Raw genomic sequence first — 18,499 nt, 5'->3', positions numbered from 1 at the left:
GTGACGTGTGTGTTTCTAAAATGCCACTGGATTAGTAGTAAAATGTTACACGATGAGGCTAATTTTAACCTTGGAATGACACTGCAGTTTTAGGCAACATCAAGTTGCCAAAGTAACTAACCTAAAACTTCAAAAGACGTATTGTGTGCCTTTCTGCACAGAGCACATGTTTTCAGAGGTGACTCAGACAAAGATCAAGAAAGTATGGTGGACAAAAGGGAAGTTATGACTTTACCCATGTTGAATCAGACTTGGTCCCTTTTAAACCAGGAAATACTTCTAAGTGTACGTACATGCACACACATAAACATGCACACACACACACAAACATGCATACACAAACATGAACATGCATATGCTTGTGTGCACACGCATGTGAGCACATACACACTCTTTTTTGCTGTCTACATTATGTCTTAAGACATTTTTTATTGTAAAGATACTGTACAGAGGGAATACAGTTACATGAGTAATGAGTACATTTCCTAGCATTACTACCCTCTCCTTTGTTTTTCCCCTACTATCCCTTCCCTTCCCACCTCCCCACTCCTCCCCCCCCAGCCCAAAGTTGTAAAGTTCGTTTTCAACATAGTGTCTTGTCCATCTCATTGTTACAATGGGTCAACCTGTATCCTTGTTTCAGCATTTTGTTCTTCTCCTTCCCCTCCCCAAATTAAAAAAGGTATATACAAGATGCAGGGCACTGGACTCAAATACAGTGCCAACAGGGGTTATACCATAGCAGGAAGAACGTACAAAAGAAAGGTTCAGAGCACAGGGCAACACAGCAAAGCAGGAAGTCCCCCAGATGGCTTAAGACAAGAGTCCTAAGAGTGTTTTCTGAAAATATACATTAAGAGAACACTGGAAGAAGGAAGTAAAAGGACGCTGCCACCTCCCTGCAGAGCGAGCGAAAGCCACAGCCAAGCGCTGGGAAGATGCGTGCTCTTGGAAGGAAGTGTCACGGTGCAAGGTGCAAATTGTGCAGCTTTTCCTTTAGTATACCAGCCCACAAAAATCACAGAACTGGACGTCCAAGAGTGAGTGCTGCTCCTCCTCCGGCCTCCGCACCACTGCTTCCTGGCTATCCACTCCCCAGGGAGTGCCCAAGCAGACAAGGGGGCAGGAGGAGAGACCCGGAGCCGATGCGGGGCAAGGACGGTGAGAGCTGGCGCCCTGCTCTTCCACACCGGTGACGAAGTCGCAGCACACGATGCAACACCACAGCGGGACCACCACCTGGGGCCGCCTGGTGCCCGCCTCTCCACCCACCCCACCGCCCAGCGTCCCCCACACCAAGACACCCAGACAAGTTAGGCCGACAACCTGCCTCTCACCAATTGCCCCTCATGACAAAAGTAAGTTCAGAATCTCCCGTTATGAGAGAAGAAGACACAACCAAAAGACATATTTAAGCACACCTCGGGAGGGAGAATGGAATTCCAAGCCAGGAGGAGTCAGTGGCTCGCTCTTCCAGTTCTAGCTTGTATGAGGAACAGGATTCAAAGCCAGCCAGGGCAGAAAGGTCCGTGAGACTCTAATCTCCAACTAACAATCCAAAAGCCAGAGGTACAAGCATGGCTCGAGTGGCTGAAGCCTAGCTTTGAGTGAAACAGCTAAGGAACAACACGGCCCCGCCCTGAGTCCTAGCCCCAGAACCGACACACACAAAAGAAAAGGCAGAATTCACAGCGGCAGGCAGTGCACGGCCACAGCCCGCGCCGGGCTTCCTCCTCCCACTGCAATGCTCACAGAGCGCAGCCCCCAGGCCCAGCCGCACAGGGAGCTGGTCCCAGCCACTGGTCCAAGCACGGAGGGCACCTACCTTCACCCTGACCGTCTGGTCAGACATACTGCTCATCATGTCATTGATGGACCGGAAGAGCTGCAGCAAGGACTCCACGAAGTCAGCCTCCCCTTTGTCCTCATACAGCCTGCAAAGAAACACAGGAGACTGTGGGGTCTGCAGAGCTGGACGCCGTCAAGGGAGGGGAACGGGGTCAGGGGGAGACACAGACAGGAGCCACTGCCCCAGCATCATGGGAGCAACGCAATTCAACCTGCACAACAGGCAGGAGGCACGGGGGCCTGGCCCAAGTGTGACCCCATATGAAGAACCAGGCCCAGCGACAGCACCAACTGCTGCAGTCCCTGAAACACGGCACATTCACGCAGGGAAGGATGGAAGGAGCAGGGCAGAAAGAAGGGGAAATGAAGAAATTCAAGCAGAATGCTGCCCCACAGAAATCATTACCAATAAATCTGTGCATTTTCTGCCAGTATCGTGAAACCGTAATGTGGTATAATCACCAACCATGAGGAATCTTAACTGGCTACATTTAACATGATCTTATAACCATCTGAAAACGAGGTAAATTCAACATGACTTTATTTCAGAGTAACAATGCTCCACCAATGCAGTGGTAGGGCCAATGGTAGCTGAAGAATCTTCATGAGTGACCACATGTTCACTGAATGGATAATAGGAATCTGTACATCTGGCTCTATGTATGCTAATATATGCTGCTAATTGTAAATAACCTTCATTTATAAATTATTTATTCACAGCTACTTCAAGTCCAATTACATTTAAAAATGCTGCAACTCAAATGCTTTATTAATACAGACTAGTTTTCTAGACTTTATGAAAAGTACAGCCTACCTGAAACCTCACCCACAATGAAAGGTCTGACAACTGAGTGATAATTAATTACCCGACAGGAAACCGTACGTTTAAATCAGCTCCACTGTAAAGCCAGGAGTTCTGCATAAATAGGTAAATTCTAGCCTAGTATAACGGTTCTGCAAAAAGAGATTTCTAAATACCAGTTTGCGTAAATGATGTACCCAACAGTTCAAATGGCGCTCGGAGCCTGCACAAGGCTGAGGCACAAGAGGGCATCTGCCCTTCTTCCCGCACACTCATGTGTTTCTGGATCCACATGATACACAAGACCAAAATCCAAAACGGAATTCTCTAGAAGGCAGAGTGGGAGCATCATCAGCCTCTGGAGGAAACGACTTTGAATTCAGGAAACAGCAAGAAGAGGAGTGCCAGATAACACAGCAGACTGTCAGGTGGAGGAGCTGGAGACCCTGAGCACACCAAATGCAGAGCACGGCTCACCAGGGCCACAGGACAATCCTGTCTGAGGACAGTCATACCACGCTCACAGCCCAAAGGAAGGCGGAGAAGTCACCTCTGCAAAGAGGTCCCACAGACCAGAGCTACTATACGGCTTTCTAACCACAGTCCAGCCATCAAATAAAACTCACCAGACCCAGCAAAAGACTACACCATGTGGCCAAGTCAGAGAGACAAAGATCACAATTGAAACAGACCTTCAGGTGACCAAGACACGACAGTCAGCTCAAAGAGCATCAAAATAACTGGAATTACATTTTATAGTTCTATATTTTAGAATAAGAAGATGGAAAGAACAGAAAGGGGGCCATTTTAGCAGGGAAATGTATCTGGTAAAAAAAAAATCGGATGGAAATTCTAGAACTAAAACATGCAATACCTAAATTACAATTAACTTAGACACAAGAGACAGAAATAGTGAAATGCAAAAAAACTCAACAGAAAAACAGGAGAAAAAAGAAGAGAAAAATTCTAAAAAGAACTAGAACTACAAAGGCTCAATGAAGAGACCCAAAGAAGATGAATGGAGGCATCAGAAGAACAAGAGGGAAGACAACCAACGCGGCAGGAACCATGGGAGACCCAGTGACCCTGAATTGCCCAACCCTCACAGAGGATGTCAATCAAGCAATCAAGAATTCTAAGTAGGAAAACATAAAGCATCTACAGCAGAACATAACAAGATTCAAAGAAACGCCAAGAGGAACTGTAAAAAAGCAGCTAGAAGAAAAAACAAAACAAAGTATAATTTACCTTCCACAACATAACAATAAGTCTGAAAGTGGACTTCTTAACAAAAATGACAGGAACCAAAAGAAAATAGAGCAACACCTGCAGGAAGAAAATAACCGCCAATCCAGAATGCTGTATTAAAAGAAAATATCCTTCAAATACAAAGGCGAAATAGATCATTTTCATACAAACAACACCAGTAGCTGACTTCCACTAAAAGAAATTCTTCAGAGAATTCTTTTGACAGAAGGAAAATGATCCCCAAGAGAAACATGGAATTGAAGGAAGGATGGAAAGCAATCATAAATAGAAAATGAATGCTGACTACACAATAGTAATGTCTGATAGCATCTTAAAATATATGTGGAATTAATATGCAGGACAAGAGCAACACAAAAGAAGGGAAAGAAAAAGGAGCTCAAAAGTTCTGTTTATCTAGCTATATGGAACATTCTTAGGTAAGCAGTACCAATGATTAATCTGAGTAACCAGCTAAGCCCATGATGCATGCTTTAATCTGTGATAATTATGACATGTTAAGAGTAAATGGAATGAGAAAAAGAAAGGTTTGGTACTAAAGAAGGGAGGGAAGAGAAGGAAAAGAATAAACTTTAAATGGCTAAATGAGAAAAATGATCATTACAAATCTGTGGGGGACAAAAAACTAGTAATACATAAAAACAATATGGCTTCTGCCAATGCTATCCAAATCAAGCCAGGAGCTTAGGAAGGAAGCTTCTTACCCTGCCTGGACCATTGAAAGGCTCTGTCAGAAACTTGAGTAGGGCCGGGTGCCGGTGGCTCACGCCCATTCCTAGCTACTCAGGAGGCTGAGATCTGAGGATCGAGGTTCAAAGCCAGCCCAGGTAGGGAAGTCAGTGAGACTCTTATCTCCAATAAACCACCAGAAAACCAGAAGTGGCACTGTGGCTCAAGCGGTAGCGCACTCGCCTTGAGCTGAAGCGTGCAAGAACAGCGCCCAAGCCCAGAGATCAAGCCCCACAACCGACAAAAAGAAAGACAGCAAACAGAAAGAAAGAAAGAAAGAAAGAAAGAAAGAAAGAAAGAAAGAAAGAAAGAAAGAAAGAAAGAAAGAAAGAAAGAAAGAAAGAAAGAAAGAAAGAAAGAAAGAAAGACAGCAAACAGAAAGAAAGAAAGAAAGAAAGAAAGAAAGAAAGAAAGAAAGAAAGAAAGAAAGAAAGAAAGAAAGAAACTCGAAAATGTACTGAAGAAACCACAAGCCAGAAAGTACTCTGAGGCCTGGTGAGGCGTTACATACCTGGGTCCCAGCTACTCAGAAGTAGAGGCAGTGGGACTGCAGATTGGGAACAACGTGAACAAAGTCAAAGACATTCTGTCTGACAAACAAGCTAAAATCACAAAGGTGTAGGGGCATAGCAAGCAGAAAGTCCTGATTTCCATCCTCAGTAATGCCAAAAAATGGGGCTGGGAGCCAGACACCAGTGGCTCAAGCCTAGGTCATCAGGAAGCTGAGATGTGAGGACTGTGGTTGAAAGTCAGCCCAGGAAGGAAAGACTGAGACTCTTGGTTCCAATTAACCAGCAAAAAGCAGGAAATTTACCCATGGCTCAAGTGGTAGAGCGACAGCCTTGAGGGATAAAGCTAAGGGACAGTGCTTAGGTCCCAGTATTGGTGTGGGGGAGAGAGACACGTATCAGCACGTCTTCATCTGTCTGCTCAGCTGCAGATGCCTGACACTCCTCTTACTAACCACTGAGACCCAGCACCGACATGTGACATCGCTGATGGCATCCTGCTATTTGTGTCCTTAAAAACTCCCTCTTGGGGCTGGGAAAGCGGCTCATTGGTAGAGTGCTTGCCTCACATGCTTGAGGAGGCCCTGGGTTCGATTCCTCAGCTCGACATAAACAGAAGAAATAAAAAGCCGGAAGCGGCACTGTGGTTCAAGTGATAGAGCGCTAGCCCTGAGCTGAAGCACTGAGAGACAGCACCCAGGCCCAGAGTTCAAGCTCCATGACCAAGAAAAAACAAACAAACAAACAAACAAACAAAAAACCCTCCCTCTTGCTTCAACCTTAGTTTTTGCTAAGGCACGTGTTCCCACTGCAGTGTTATTTTCAAAAAGTATTATTACTCTCTGGAGAATCTCTGAATTGTTTTTCCATTTAAGTTGACACCGACTATGAGAGAGTCCTGGAACAAGACCACTTTGAGAGCAAACAGGACCCAGAATGGCAGCCTCATTGAGCCTTGAGCCCTCTGTTCTCTCGGTCACAAGAAGCCACCTCTCAGTCTCCAGGCTGGGTCTGGAATGTACTGGAAGGCGGGCTTCGTTAAGCAGGAAGGCAGAGTCATTGAAGCCAGTATTCTGGGTGTATACCCCCACTACAGCTCTCTTTTGGCAGATGCTGTCTGCATTCTCAGGGCTGAGTCTGGATAGTTTTGGCTTTCTGGGAACCCTAGCAGGGTCAATCTGCAGAGCTGACGTCAAGCCCGTGGAGGTAAGCAGCCCTGGAGGTACAGGGACACTCTGGTGAGCGCCCGCCCCTCTCTGCGGGTTTGCTACAGATTTTTCGGTGCTTTGTCACACAACCAAGCTCATGGTACTATCTTGAGGGTTGTGGTTTCATTTCTGTTTCCCTTTCCTGGTAATTCTGAGAGCTTTACAATGTTTTCCTTTGATCTACATGTCGAATTTAAAACTTAGTATGAATACCATACAGCTAACTCTTATAATTGCAGGATTAATATGTAAATGGACTTTCTGCTCTATTTTCGTTTTCTTTCTTCCTAATCTGCTGACCTTTTAACTTGTAGTAAGGTAATTTTGTCATCTACAAGGTATTTGAAAGTTTGTTATTTCACAAAAGCATGACTTTTAAATAAATGAGGCAAGCCAGGGGGCAGCGGCCATGCCTGCGATCCTAGTTACTGAGGAGGCTGAGACCTGAAGCCTCAGGCTCAATGCCAGCACAGTCAGAAAAGTCTGTGAGACGTCATCTCCAAAATAACCAGTAATACTGTCTTTTCCTTTTTTAAGCTTTATGGCTTTTGTCTGTTAAAATTTTACATTAGTAACTCCTAATAAAATAATGTAGCCCAGAGATCATACCCATTTCCTGCAGAACAGGTAAAATGAGACTTAACAACCATAGGTACTTTATTTGAGAGCCATTCCTGCTAAGCCTCTGTTACACAAATGCAAGTAAGAGGGTTTTGACACGAACTCCTAGTCACTAATCACTTCAGCCCCTGACACGTGAGACCAGAGAAGCAACCAAGACGTTCTTCTCAGTAGCAAAACAATCCAATACTAACAAGTAGCCCATTGATCATGTTATCAGAGAAATGTGAAAGACTTAACAAGTATAAATCTGTAGGCCTATAATAACTGCTTTAAAAGCTACAAAACATAGGTAATGAGCCTTTGACATAGTTATAATTCTACCATGAACCTGTCTGTCAAGGATGAAAATTAAATAGTTTCTCTGTTGCCAACCAGTATGTTCAGACACAATAATTAATTAGCATTTCACAGTGGTCCTTTGAGTCATCTTTCCGAAATGTAAGATGACCGCTGATGAAGTATCTAGAGGTTTAAGTCTTCGTTTTTATCAAATTAACCAAGAAAGGTCATCTGTCTGACCTACTTTTAAGTGAAAAAAGGAACTGAAAACTCAAAAGACCTATGGACAGATGATTAAGACCTCTTCATTCCTTGTTCTACTTTCAATAAATATTCATTATCAACAAATAATAGGATCTTTGTCTATTAACTACATCCTATTTTGTGACCTATAGAATGACAGCAAAAAGATAGATCAGCATAACTTATTAATAATAAACAACTAATTACTTGCAATGCTAACACTAGATGACAGGCAAAAATTACAAAGCCTGAGAAGGACAGCAGAGGAGCCAAGTGATAACCAGGCTTAGTCATTTGGTTCAGAAGAAGGTCTGATATGGGATGCGTCTATCTGTTTTCCGGCTTTCTGGCTAATGCAGTCCACCCACACAGAAAGCACAAACAAAAACCAGCAGAGAAGTGCCTCTGGCTGCCAGGATCTTTCATGGCTCCCTGTGAACTAAATGTCTTTGGGCCAGAGCTTTTAAACTGCTGTTCTCATTTCAAGACAAAATGAGCTTTCTAAACAAAACAAAAAAGTATGGAATCGCATAGCAAGAAAGATGGTAAGATAAGTAGAATAAGGTTCTGCATCTTCATCTTCCAAGTTTCACTCTTTGGTTCTTGGGGAGAATAAATACTGTCAATTACCCTGGAATTTAACAAAACGAGTGCATTATACGAACCCACAGAAGACCATTTGGAAAAGAAGAAGGAAAATAATAGATCTCCAAAGTTGGTTCCAACTGCAAAAAGAAAAACACACTTGTCAATTCCAGCGGTGAACACAATTGTTTTTCTCCCAAGGTAATAAATGTGTTGCAGGTAAGAAAATGAGAGCCTGGTTTGTTTCCTTCCCTTTCTGGCCTCTGCAAACCACCCTCCCCCTCCCCCCGACCAGACCTGCACCAGACCCGCTTAGGGCTGCCTGTGATTCAGTATTCTAGACAGCCTGCATGGACCATCAGACTGCTGCTGCTTTAGAGGCTGACTCAGAACAGGAAGAAAATTGGGCTTACAATCAGGTGAATGTTTCAATAGGACACGAGAGAAAGGAAGGGAAGTAAAAAGGCTTCAAACCTACTGCCAATGCTTTTAGGATCATGAGCTTTTTCTGCCTCCTCTATAATCTGTCAGATACTAAAACATTTTCTTAACACCATTAATTCGGAGACTTAAATTAAGGAGCGTTTATCATACCCACAAAATGTGGCTACAACTATGTTCTTCATCTCAAAAGAGATGTTTGTTTGTCCCTTCCCTCGGGAATCCTAGTAGACAGCCAAAATCTACATTAAAGATACATTTAGAGTGCCGCGGACCGGGTTCTGTCGGGACGACGGAGGATACCTAGGGGAGGAACCTGGAATAGGACGGGGAGATGGCAAACAGACAACTCACACACATTAGGAGTGGATGCTGAGTGCTGAGTGCGATTTAATGCAGAGGATAACAAACTTTTATAGCAAAAAGTCTCCATAAGAAAGGGCAAAAGGTTACATAATCTTGCTGCAGGGCTTCATTCTTGGGCGGTCACCAGCTGGTCGCCTGAAAGGGCAAAAGGTTACACAACCTTGCTGCAGGGCTTCGTCCTTGGGTGGTCACCAACTGGTCGCCTGATAGGCACTTGTTTCCAGCTTTACCTCTATTTTTAAGAAATACAATGGGTTCGATGATTGTCACCAATTAACCACTACTTTTTTCTATAGAGGCCTTAACTGTCCCATTAAGATCTTTCCTGTTCCTTCTTTAATAGTAAGCACCAAGGAGACTTAGATTTAGCAAGTCTCTTAGTAAATGAGGAAGTTCTTTCTCCTAAGTAGTTATCTCAGCAATTGCCATACATTCTTTCTGTTCTAGCCGCACCTACAACTTTTTGTAAATCTCTTACAATTCCTTCTGGAGTGACTTTGTGAAACCCCCAATACTTTTATATTTACTTATAACTTGTCTACTAGCCTCCATAAGAGGGGTTTCAGGGTAGCACTTAACTCTGGTGAGTTAGTCATATTTTTAAGACACTCATCAGATATTGGAGTCGTCAACACTCTTAAGAAAGAGCTTTGAATAAGGGAACGTTGACAATGAGTAAGTACAATGAGCAGTAGAAACAGTAAAAAATTAATAGGCACTCTTATGAGGAAAAGATAGGCAGAAACACATCTTTTCCAGGGGTTTTTGCCAGCCTTTTCCCAGGAGTAGGCCTCTTAGAAGCCCTATTCTCCGAGGTAGACTTCAGTGAAGTCCCAAAACTTGGAGATAGGTTTCTGTAAAGCCCCATTCTCTGAGGTAGACTTCGGTGAAGTCCCAAAACTCAGAGATAGGTCTCGAGGCCCCTATCATGGTCTGATAGATGGTTTCCCATGCTAAGCAGACTCTACTGGGGTCGGCGTGGCATTAGAGGGAAAAAGAAAATACCATAAAACTACTGCAGTCTGGCTTATAAACAGGACACATAAGTTCATTAGGAATGTACGGAAGAAAGAAGGGTCAAAGGAGAGAGGGAAAAGAAGAAAAGAGGAAAGGAAGAACAGTAGAAGAGAGAGGGAGGAGGGAGCCAGAGGGGAGAAAAAGGGAGAGAAGAGAGGAGAAAAGGAAGAAAATGGAGGAAAGAATGAGGGAGGGCTGTGAATATCAATTCACTATGATCTCCAGGTCAGCTAATAAGGTTAAGGATGGGGATCCAGGGCCATAGGAGCAACTGGACACCTCATACCTTATAGAGATTGGTGATATTCTGTGTCCTAGACAGTTTCAGCTATTTTGACAAGTTATCCCAGCTAAGAAACTCAGGTTCTATTATGTCCAAAAGGGGAGAGAAGCAGGCTGTAGGATCAATGGTGATCTGTGACCAGTACAGAAAAGAAGGCCTGCCTGATCACTGAAACACAGAGTACTTCCTGAGTCACAAGGTCTTACTGAACACATACAGAGTAGTTCCTGCAAGGGTGACCCTCCACCGAGTATTTAGCCTCGTTTCTATGTAATTCCTAGGGAATAAAAATTTTTTTGACTTGGGGCTACAATTTTAAATTAAAAAAATTTAAATCAGAGAGACACAGGTGACAACGGTTGCAGACACTAACATCAAACTAAAGGGACACAAAAGTTTTGCCCATCTGACTTGAGGATTAATAATCTGAAATAAAATAAGGAAATTCCAAATTATTAAGCAACAGACAGACATTTTCTGGGTTATAGACATGATGAGGAAAAGTTGGAATGTCACCCAATTATCTTACTGGAACACTAAAACTGCTTTCCATGGGAGAGCTTGTTTAGCCCCCAGCCTCTCCTCTGCCATCTTTCCATTTTCTCTCCCAGAAACTGTGACAGACTCTTCTTCAACTCCCTTCCACGAGGGGGACACAGAGGGTGAATAATTTTGGAATACATTGCAGCTACACATGAAGACAACATAATGAGTCTCAGTGAAAGCTGGTGATCAACAGGGGATTAAAGGACCAAGGAAAGAGAAAGCAACAGGGAGAGTTATTCAGAGCAAAACACAATATATGCATGTCATAAATACCATGGTGAAAGCCTGTGGTCAATTTTAATACACACTAAAAAAAAAAAAAAGAATGACAGGAAAGTAAAACAAGCTCTGTTATAAGGAAGCCTATGAATGAAGGAGCTTGTTTGCATGTATGAACAGGGCAATGAAAACTATTGAAATAGTTTTAAGAAAGGCAGGGCGGTGAGGGCAAGTGACTGCAGAGGACAATGATTTCCATACCTTTCTGTGGACATGTCACAATACCGCCCCTCCACTCTTGTATAACGAATGCAAGTAAGTAAAAAAGCAACTACAATCCTTCCTGCCTCCCTTGCAGCTAGAGTAGTCACATGACATCATTCTGCCAAGGTAAAGAAAGCATAGAATACTTGAAGGAATAGCAGAGATCATTGCCAGGGAGAAGAGCAGACAGGGCAGTGTCCCCCTTTGCCCTTTCCTCTCTTCTGCTTCAAGTACGAATGTAAGACACAACAGCCACTTTGGGAACATGAGACAATGGAAGACAATAATCTTCTCTTTCTTGTAGGCCCTTCTAGATGTACCTGGAAAATACACTTACAAGGAAATAGGGAGGTTCTGATCCGAGCCATGCAGGTTCAGTGCCCAGCTTCCACTGAGAAGGTCTTGAGTACCACACTGTTTTTTTGTTGTTTGAATTTTTTGCCAGTCCTGAGGCTTGAACTCAGGGCCTGAGCACTGTCCCTGAACTTTTGTGCTCAAGGCTAGCATGCTACCACTTGAGCCACAGCTCCACTTCTGTCTTTTTGGTGTTTAATTAGAGACAAGAGTTTCAAGGACTTTTTTGCCCTGGCTGACATCAAACGACAATCCTCAGATCTCAGCCTCCTGAGTAACTAGGACGCCAGGTGTGGGCAACAGGTATCAGGATGAGTAATGCACTGTTTAAAGGTGAACATGAGATCTGTGATGTAGAGGAACTCTCGGGGGAACTCACCATAGCAAGGCCATCAATTGAGAATTGAGAATAACCACAGACACTAACAGGTGCATGGTAAATTACCCACAAAATAGCCAACCCTCTCCCCCACCCAAAGTAAGAGCAAGTCCAATGCCAACTCTCCATCCAGTGAAATAATGTAAGCCAACAGAAGGTTCTTTTAGTTAATCCGCGTGGCTCTTACTATTATAAATATTAATATGCAAGATATTCATTCTCTATAAATTAATGAAGTCATAAATACCCCCAATTTACTTTAAAGCTTGAAAATAATCCCTAAACTGATGCAGAGTGATTAAGAGATGCCAGGAAGCCAAAGCATGGAGAACAGAAGCTGAGCTGTGCTGGCTGGAATCTGTGCTGGTTGGAATCTCTCGGCAAATCAGACTCAGATGAAAGGAGGTGAGGGGAAAGCCCCTGTGTCTCCCCCAAGTGAAGCAATTTCACTTGATTTGGGCTTTGTGTTGTTTCTGCTTGCTTCATTTCTGCTAGTTTTTTTGGGTGTTTTGCTATATGAAGACATACTGTAGAGTGCTCAGAGCTGTAATGGACGTCCGACACTACGTGGGAGGCATGCCTAAGCTGTTGGCAGACAGCATCTGGCTAGAAGGCAAACACCCCAGCCCTGGTAGCACACAATCTCAGCAGGGCCAGCCTTTGACAGCACAGGGCCAGGATAGGGTCACTGGGCAATGCCACCGCAGTCCTTGATCAACAGGTGCTATGTCACAGGGGATACCAAGTAGGAAGGAAGAAAAGGAATAGAAGGTGGCAGAGCAGGGGAAAGGAGGAAGAAAGGAGGAAAGGCTTCTCACAGGATTTCCTGTGAGCATACTTACTGATTGAACAGGATCCTGGAGCGCACGATGAACTTGAAGATGTACTCCAATGCCTTCATGGCTTTGTACAGCTGTTCGTTGATACCAGGCTTCTCTGCACCATCCACATAGGTCCTTAGTACCTTCGTCAGCTTCCTGTTTGTGATGGAGGCCCAGGCCAAGGGTAAGTGTGGGAAATGACCACACCTGGAATCTTCACTAAGATGTCCGCAGCATAGGAGACTCCCCCTGCCACCCTTCAGGTATCCCTGGATATCTAGTCATTTTTGATAATTCAGTAAACTGCACTACCCTTAAATTTCATAGAGCATCATAGACCCCCCCCCAATTCTTCGTACACCTAAAATTGGTGTTTCTGTGTTTAGGTTGTATTTTTTTTGACTGTGTAGATAGCTTTCCTAACAGAAAAATAATGAGTACATTTATGTAATACCACATCATATTTGGGTATATGTACAGATTGTAGATTTTTTAATTTTTTTAATTTTTTATTTTTGTTAGTCATAGGGCTTGAACTCAGGGCCTGGGTGCTGTTCCTCAGCTCTTCAGCTCAAGGCTTGCACTCTACCAGTTGAGCCACAGTGCCACTTCCGGTTTTTCTGATGGTTTATTGGAGAAAAGAGTTTCACAGCTTTTCCTACCCAGGCTGGTTTTGAACTGAGATCCTCAGATCTCAGCCTCCTGAGTGGCTAGGATTACAGGAATGAGCCACGGGCACTGGACTTAGATAGTAGAATTATTAAATCAAGCTTTCTATTTCACTTTTCCTAGGTTTATCTACTAGTTCTAATAATTTTGTTCATTTGGTTTTGGGCTTATGTTACCTAGATTCTTTATAGTTTTTTTATGGCCAAAATTCACAGCAGGTGGAAAAACAGTCCTACTACTTTCTTCCCATTTTTAAATAACTTAGTTTTTGCATCCTCATTCCTGTTCACTCATCAACAAGCATGATGATACCAGACAGCCTTTCCATGTTCCCAAAAATAGGGAAAAAGCTTTAGAATTTCAGCACTAATCATTAAATTAACCACAACTCCATGCTGATGGGTTTTTATCAAGAGTAAGGAAGTTCTCTTAATTTCATGATTTGCTATTGCTATTACAGGTTTTATTATAAACAGATGGTGAATTTCATCAAATGCACTTTCAGCATAATTGAGACTTATGGCTAAAAGCATAAAGCCACAAAAAGAACTTTCTTCAGTGACAGATTCCCTTTATGGCTGAGCTGCCCATGGTGGTAGCCACCCAGTAGATATAGGACATGGCCAGTGGAAATGGGCCTGGCAAAACATAAATGTTTAAATGTATTTTATTTAAATAGCCACACACGTCTAGCACTAGGTCACCACGCAGGACAATGTAGACAATGGTAAGACAAAGCTACTTTAGCCACGAAACTCAACCCCTGTATGTTAAAATGCTGAATGAGGCTTCAACAAAATTACAAATAGAAGTTCATGGAAAGACACAACTAGGAAAAAGGATAAACAAAGCCCAGTGAATGTGCAAGACTCATGTGAGTCGACCATAAATGGCAAACAAGAAATAACTGTGTGCCAACTGCCATCAATCAATCATGAGACCCCACCAAGACCTACATAGATCAAGTTGCCTCCACTGCAATGCACCAAAAGTTCTTAAAGTCAGCAAACACTACACGTAGATGAGGAAGTTACCAACAGCTTGCTGTAGACCAGCCACCCTATTCGGAAGCGCTAACGGAGGACCACCTCACCACTATCAACAGGAAGAAGGGGATGAATCCATAAACTTCCCTCACTCCATTTACCCTGTTTTCCCAGCTTTAAATACCTTCTCCACCATGGATTTCCCAAAAAACTCCATAGGAGACACATTGGGAATTCTTTCAACAAATTCATCAGAGAAATATTTTTTAAAAAAAGGTTCACAAGGAACATAGCTCACAAGTAGAAAATAAATATGCCAGACTGTCTTCTGTCTCCATAGAGATCAAACACCCCTGCTATGCCACAGAAGTGCAGATCAGGCACAACATGAACTAGGTGTCCTCCAGGGCCTGGGGAGCCTCTATTTTGGTTTTTTTTTTGGAGGGGAGGGGTCAGTCGTGGGGCTTGAACTCTGGGTCTGGGCGCTGTTCCTAAGCTCTTCAGCTGAAGGCTAGCGCTCTAACACTTGAGCCACAGCACCACTTCTGGTTTTCTGGTGGTTAATTGGAGATAAGAGTCTCACGGACTTTGTTGCCCAGGCTGGCTTTGAACTGCGATCCTCAGATCTCAGCCTCCTGAGTAGCTAGGCGTCTGTGACTTAGATGGAGCCCCATGGGCAGAAGGAGTCCAGGCACGCTGGTTATGTGCTAAAGCCACACCCACCATCTTCCTGTGCTTAAGCCATGCTCTCTTCCACTATAGACCAGTGCTAGTCCAACCCACAGCCTCTGATCTTCATGAACTGTAATGACAGAGGCGTTCTGATGGGGTTGCCGTAATCACACTGCTAAAGCTTTCATTCTCCTCCTGCTGGTCTAGTCTAACCCTTGGGAAGAAGCACGGAACAATCACCATTTATCAAAGGAAAGAGAGGACCTGACAAGATGTAGGTTCAAGGTCATCTGGGAGGAGGGACAGACACTCTGTGACAATACTGAGTTCTTGAATTTCCGGTGGCCTAGGGAATATCAAAGCAACTACATGAGCCCAGCATCCTTCAGTGATTTGGCAGGAACCTCATGAGCCACAACGGACTTCCGTGTTCTTTCAAGGTGTAAATCCTAAGATCCCAATTAAACACCTGAGCCTAGTACTGTATCAAAGAATGATAAGAATACTTATTTGTAGAATAAAAATTTCCTTTGTAGCCGACTGCAGCGTTTGAATGGGAAGCTCTGGTTATTATCTCAGAGCCGTGCTGGCTTCAGGATAACAGGCTGTTCTGTGTCCTCCATTGGGGAACTTGCCACAAAACACCTCATCTCACAGCACAGCCCGCTGGCAGCCAACACGTGCGGGGAACGCAGCACGCTGGCCTTGCACTGCCCTCCTCTCCCCGCACTGAGAGGAGGAGCAAAGCCACTCATACAGACATCACATCTCCTTCAGAGCACCTTTCAGGCCAGTCTACAAACCCTCGATGGCTGTGATTGGTCACCCGAGCCTGTGGGTGCCACAGGATGTGCCCCTCCCCAGGCTCTATTTGGAACTGTCCATCATGCCACCCGACGGGGCATGTCCTCCGGGTGAGCAAATTGCTCTAAATGGACATTATTAGCAAAACACTCATGAAAGGCTTCTCATGGCTGCCTCTCCATGCACCAGGCCGTCTGCAGCTCTCCGCTCCACCCCCGATCCACCACCTTGCTGCACTCAAGTGCTATCTGCACAGGACTGGGGTTCAGGAGCCAGAATCCCCTGATCTTCAGTTCACAGCCACGTGCAGTGAGAGAAAAACAGGTTATACCAAAATCTCAAAGACATGGATGGAAGCTTAGACTCAAGACACTGTTAGTAAAGAGAACCATTGCTAACGATGGTAACTGGGATGTTCTTAAATAAATAGTATGAAGTTTTAGTTTTGCACAATGAATGCCAATAAATCCCACCATGAAAACAAGTAATGCCATATAATAAACGAAACCCAACAATTGCTCAGGTCTTTTAACGTACCAAGGATTTGTGAAGTACTCTACCTGTAGTAACTCATTAAAATTTTGAAACACCAGGTATGGTGTTACATGCCCATTATCTCAGCTACTCAGGGGGTGGAGGTAAGAGGATCATGATCACTGGTCAGCTCTGACCAAAAGCTTGAGACTGGCCTCATGTGAAAGATAAACTAAAAGCAAAAGAGCTTGAGCCTGGGGCTCAAGCAACAGAGTGCTACCTAACAAGCACAAGGCCCTGAGCTCAACCCCATTACTGAAAAATAAAAGTAACAAAAAGTATTATCAAACAAATCTACCATCAGGTCTTCCTGCATAGGCAAGGCTGAAGAGTAGAGAGGTTAAGCAATTTGCTCAAGATCACGGTGCTTAAGAGGAACAGAGCCCGGGCAGCGTGGTCCCAGGACCACAACGCCCAACAGGAGCTGAGCTGCAGCTAAGTGTGGCCAGGCCCAGACACCCCTCCTGGGGCACCTGTCGAGAATAAGGAGAGTAGAAGAGGCAGGCAGGAGACTATAGGTTAGATACAGCTGAGTGTGGGGAAGAGCAGGGGACAGGAGACATCTTCTGTCCTTACAGAGTCCTTGCAGAGCACAGGACTGTGTTTTATTCACACTGAAGAACCAGTAACCCCCAAGCAGGACACACCCACCCATGCAGGGATACGCCCAGCTATGCAGGGACACGCCCACCCATGCATTCATCAAATGCTTGTTCAGAAGCCACACAGGACAGGTCTGCATCCATCCCTCAGATCATCTAACATACACTGAAATTTCCAACGATAAGTAGAAAATAGGTCAAAATTTATTCCAGAATTTCTGATAATGTATCATATATCCCTTTCAGCAAGATCTTTAAGATTGTTAAGAGGGGACCACTAATAGAAATTATAGAATTGGGGGAGAGGGGTGCCATAGACAAAATGCTATAATCCCAAAAAGACTAATTAGCTAACATCCTAGAAATAATAATTCCTTTAAAATGACACAAAAGAGCCAGGTGCTAGTGGCTCACAACTGTAATCTTTGCTATTCAGGAGGCTAAGATCTGAGGATCACAGTTCAAAGGCAGGCTAGGCAGAAAAGTCCGCAAGATTCTCATCTCCAGTTAATTACCAAAAGCCAAAAGTGGAGCAAGCTGTGACTCAAGTGGTAGAGTGCCAGTCTTGAGCAAAGGAGCTAAGAGACACCATCCAGGCTCTTAGTTCAGGCCCCTGTACCTGCATGAAAAAGTAGCAAGAAAAAACTCACGTGTAGGCTAACGTGGCACTGAAGTGTTTCTTAATGTAAGTTTCCAAAACAGGATTAAAATGCTGGAATTTTCTATCAGCAATTAGCCCAATGATGAAGACCTGTCAAATTAATCAATAACATTGTTATGAGCAACGCAATGAAATCAATTTTGGAAACTTCCCCAGGCACAACTGGAACCACAGATGACAAGACCAGGTAGAACATTTGCAGGTAGGGATGTCCCAGCTTATGCCTTCCTACCCTAGAAATGATATTTGCACAGGTACACTTACACTGCCCCTTCGCCAAGGCTTTCGAGGTGACAGTGAAGGATCCTCTCCCCCTCCCTGCCTGGGGATGAGAAGAAGGCCCCTTACCAGAGCATCGAACACCAGCGTGTCAAACGTCTCGCTCTCGGAGTTCTCCATCATGATGTTGAAGAGGGCATCCAGCGTGTCCTGCAGAAACTGCATACACACTCAAGATCAGTGACAGGGTCAGCCACCCCATCCCTCCCAAAAGTGGAGTGACCATCCTGTCTGGAACATTCCACACACTCAGCGTTCCCTGATGATGCCTAGAAAGCTAGCATCTTCTGAGATTTGTTCAGCATTAGGTGCAAGAGACAGGAGTTTTCCATGAGTAAATCCAAAGATCAGCTACACAGAGTAAAGCAGGAAAGACTCACAGTCCTGCCCCACCCTGAGACCTGCTCAACCCCTTCCTCCTTTTCACCAGGATGGATGAACTATGAAGTGATGGACAGCTACTCTAGAAAGACTGGCTCAGACTCATCTTCATAATGGACTTCAACCAG

At 44.2% G+C, this 18,499-nt stretch overlaps 1 protein-coding gene across 2 annotated transcripts in view; it reads right to left on the bottom strand.

Annotated features, from left to right (window-relative positions):
• Dock1 (dedicator of cytokinesis 1) overlaps positions 1–18,499 on the bottom strand; it is a 436,098-nt gene that overhangs the window by 322,686 nt on the left and 94,913 nt on the right. For both annotated transcript variants that reach the window (XM_070011394.1, XM_070011393.1), the window contains exons 20-23: positions 18,060–18,149; positions 17,701–17,801; positions 12,805–12,939; positions 1,826–1,934 (exon numbers count right to left, since the gene is read on the bottom strand). In XM_070011394.1, the coding sequence (XP_069867495.1) occupies positions 1,826–1,934; positions 12,805–12,939; positions 17,701–17,801; positions 18,060–18,149 (435 nt within the window). The remainder of the gene's footprint in view (positions 1–1,825; positions 1,935–12,804; positions 12,940–17,700; positions 17,802–18,059; positions 18,150–18,499) is intronic.

Source organism: Dipodomys merriami, unplaced genomic scaffold, assembly GCF_024711535.1.
Source record: "Dipodomys merriami isolate MVZ:Mamm:240054 unplaced genomic scaffold, mDipMer1.0.p SCAF_82, whole genome shotgun sequence".
NCBI classification, from domain to species: Eukaryota; Metazoa; Chordata; class Mammalia; order Rodentia; family Heteromyidae; genus Dipodomys; species Dipodomys merriami.
Note: the sequence above shows the minus strand (reverse complement) of the source record. Positions and strands in the feature narration are given on the sequence as shown.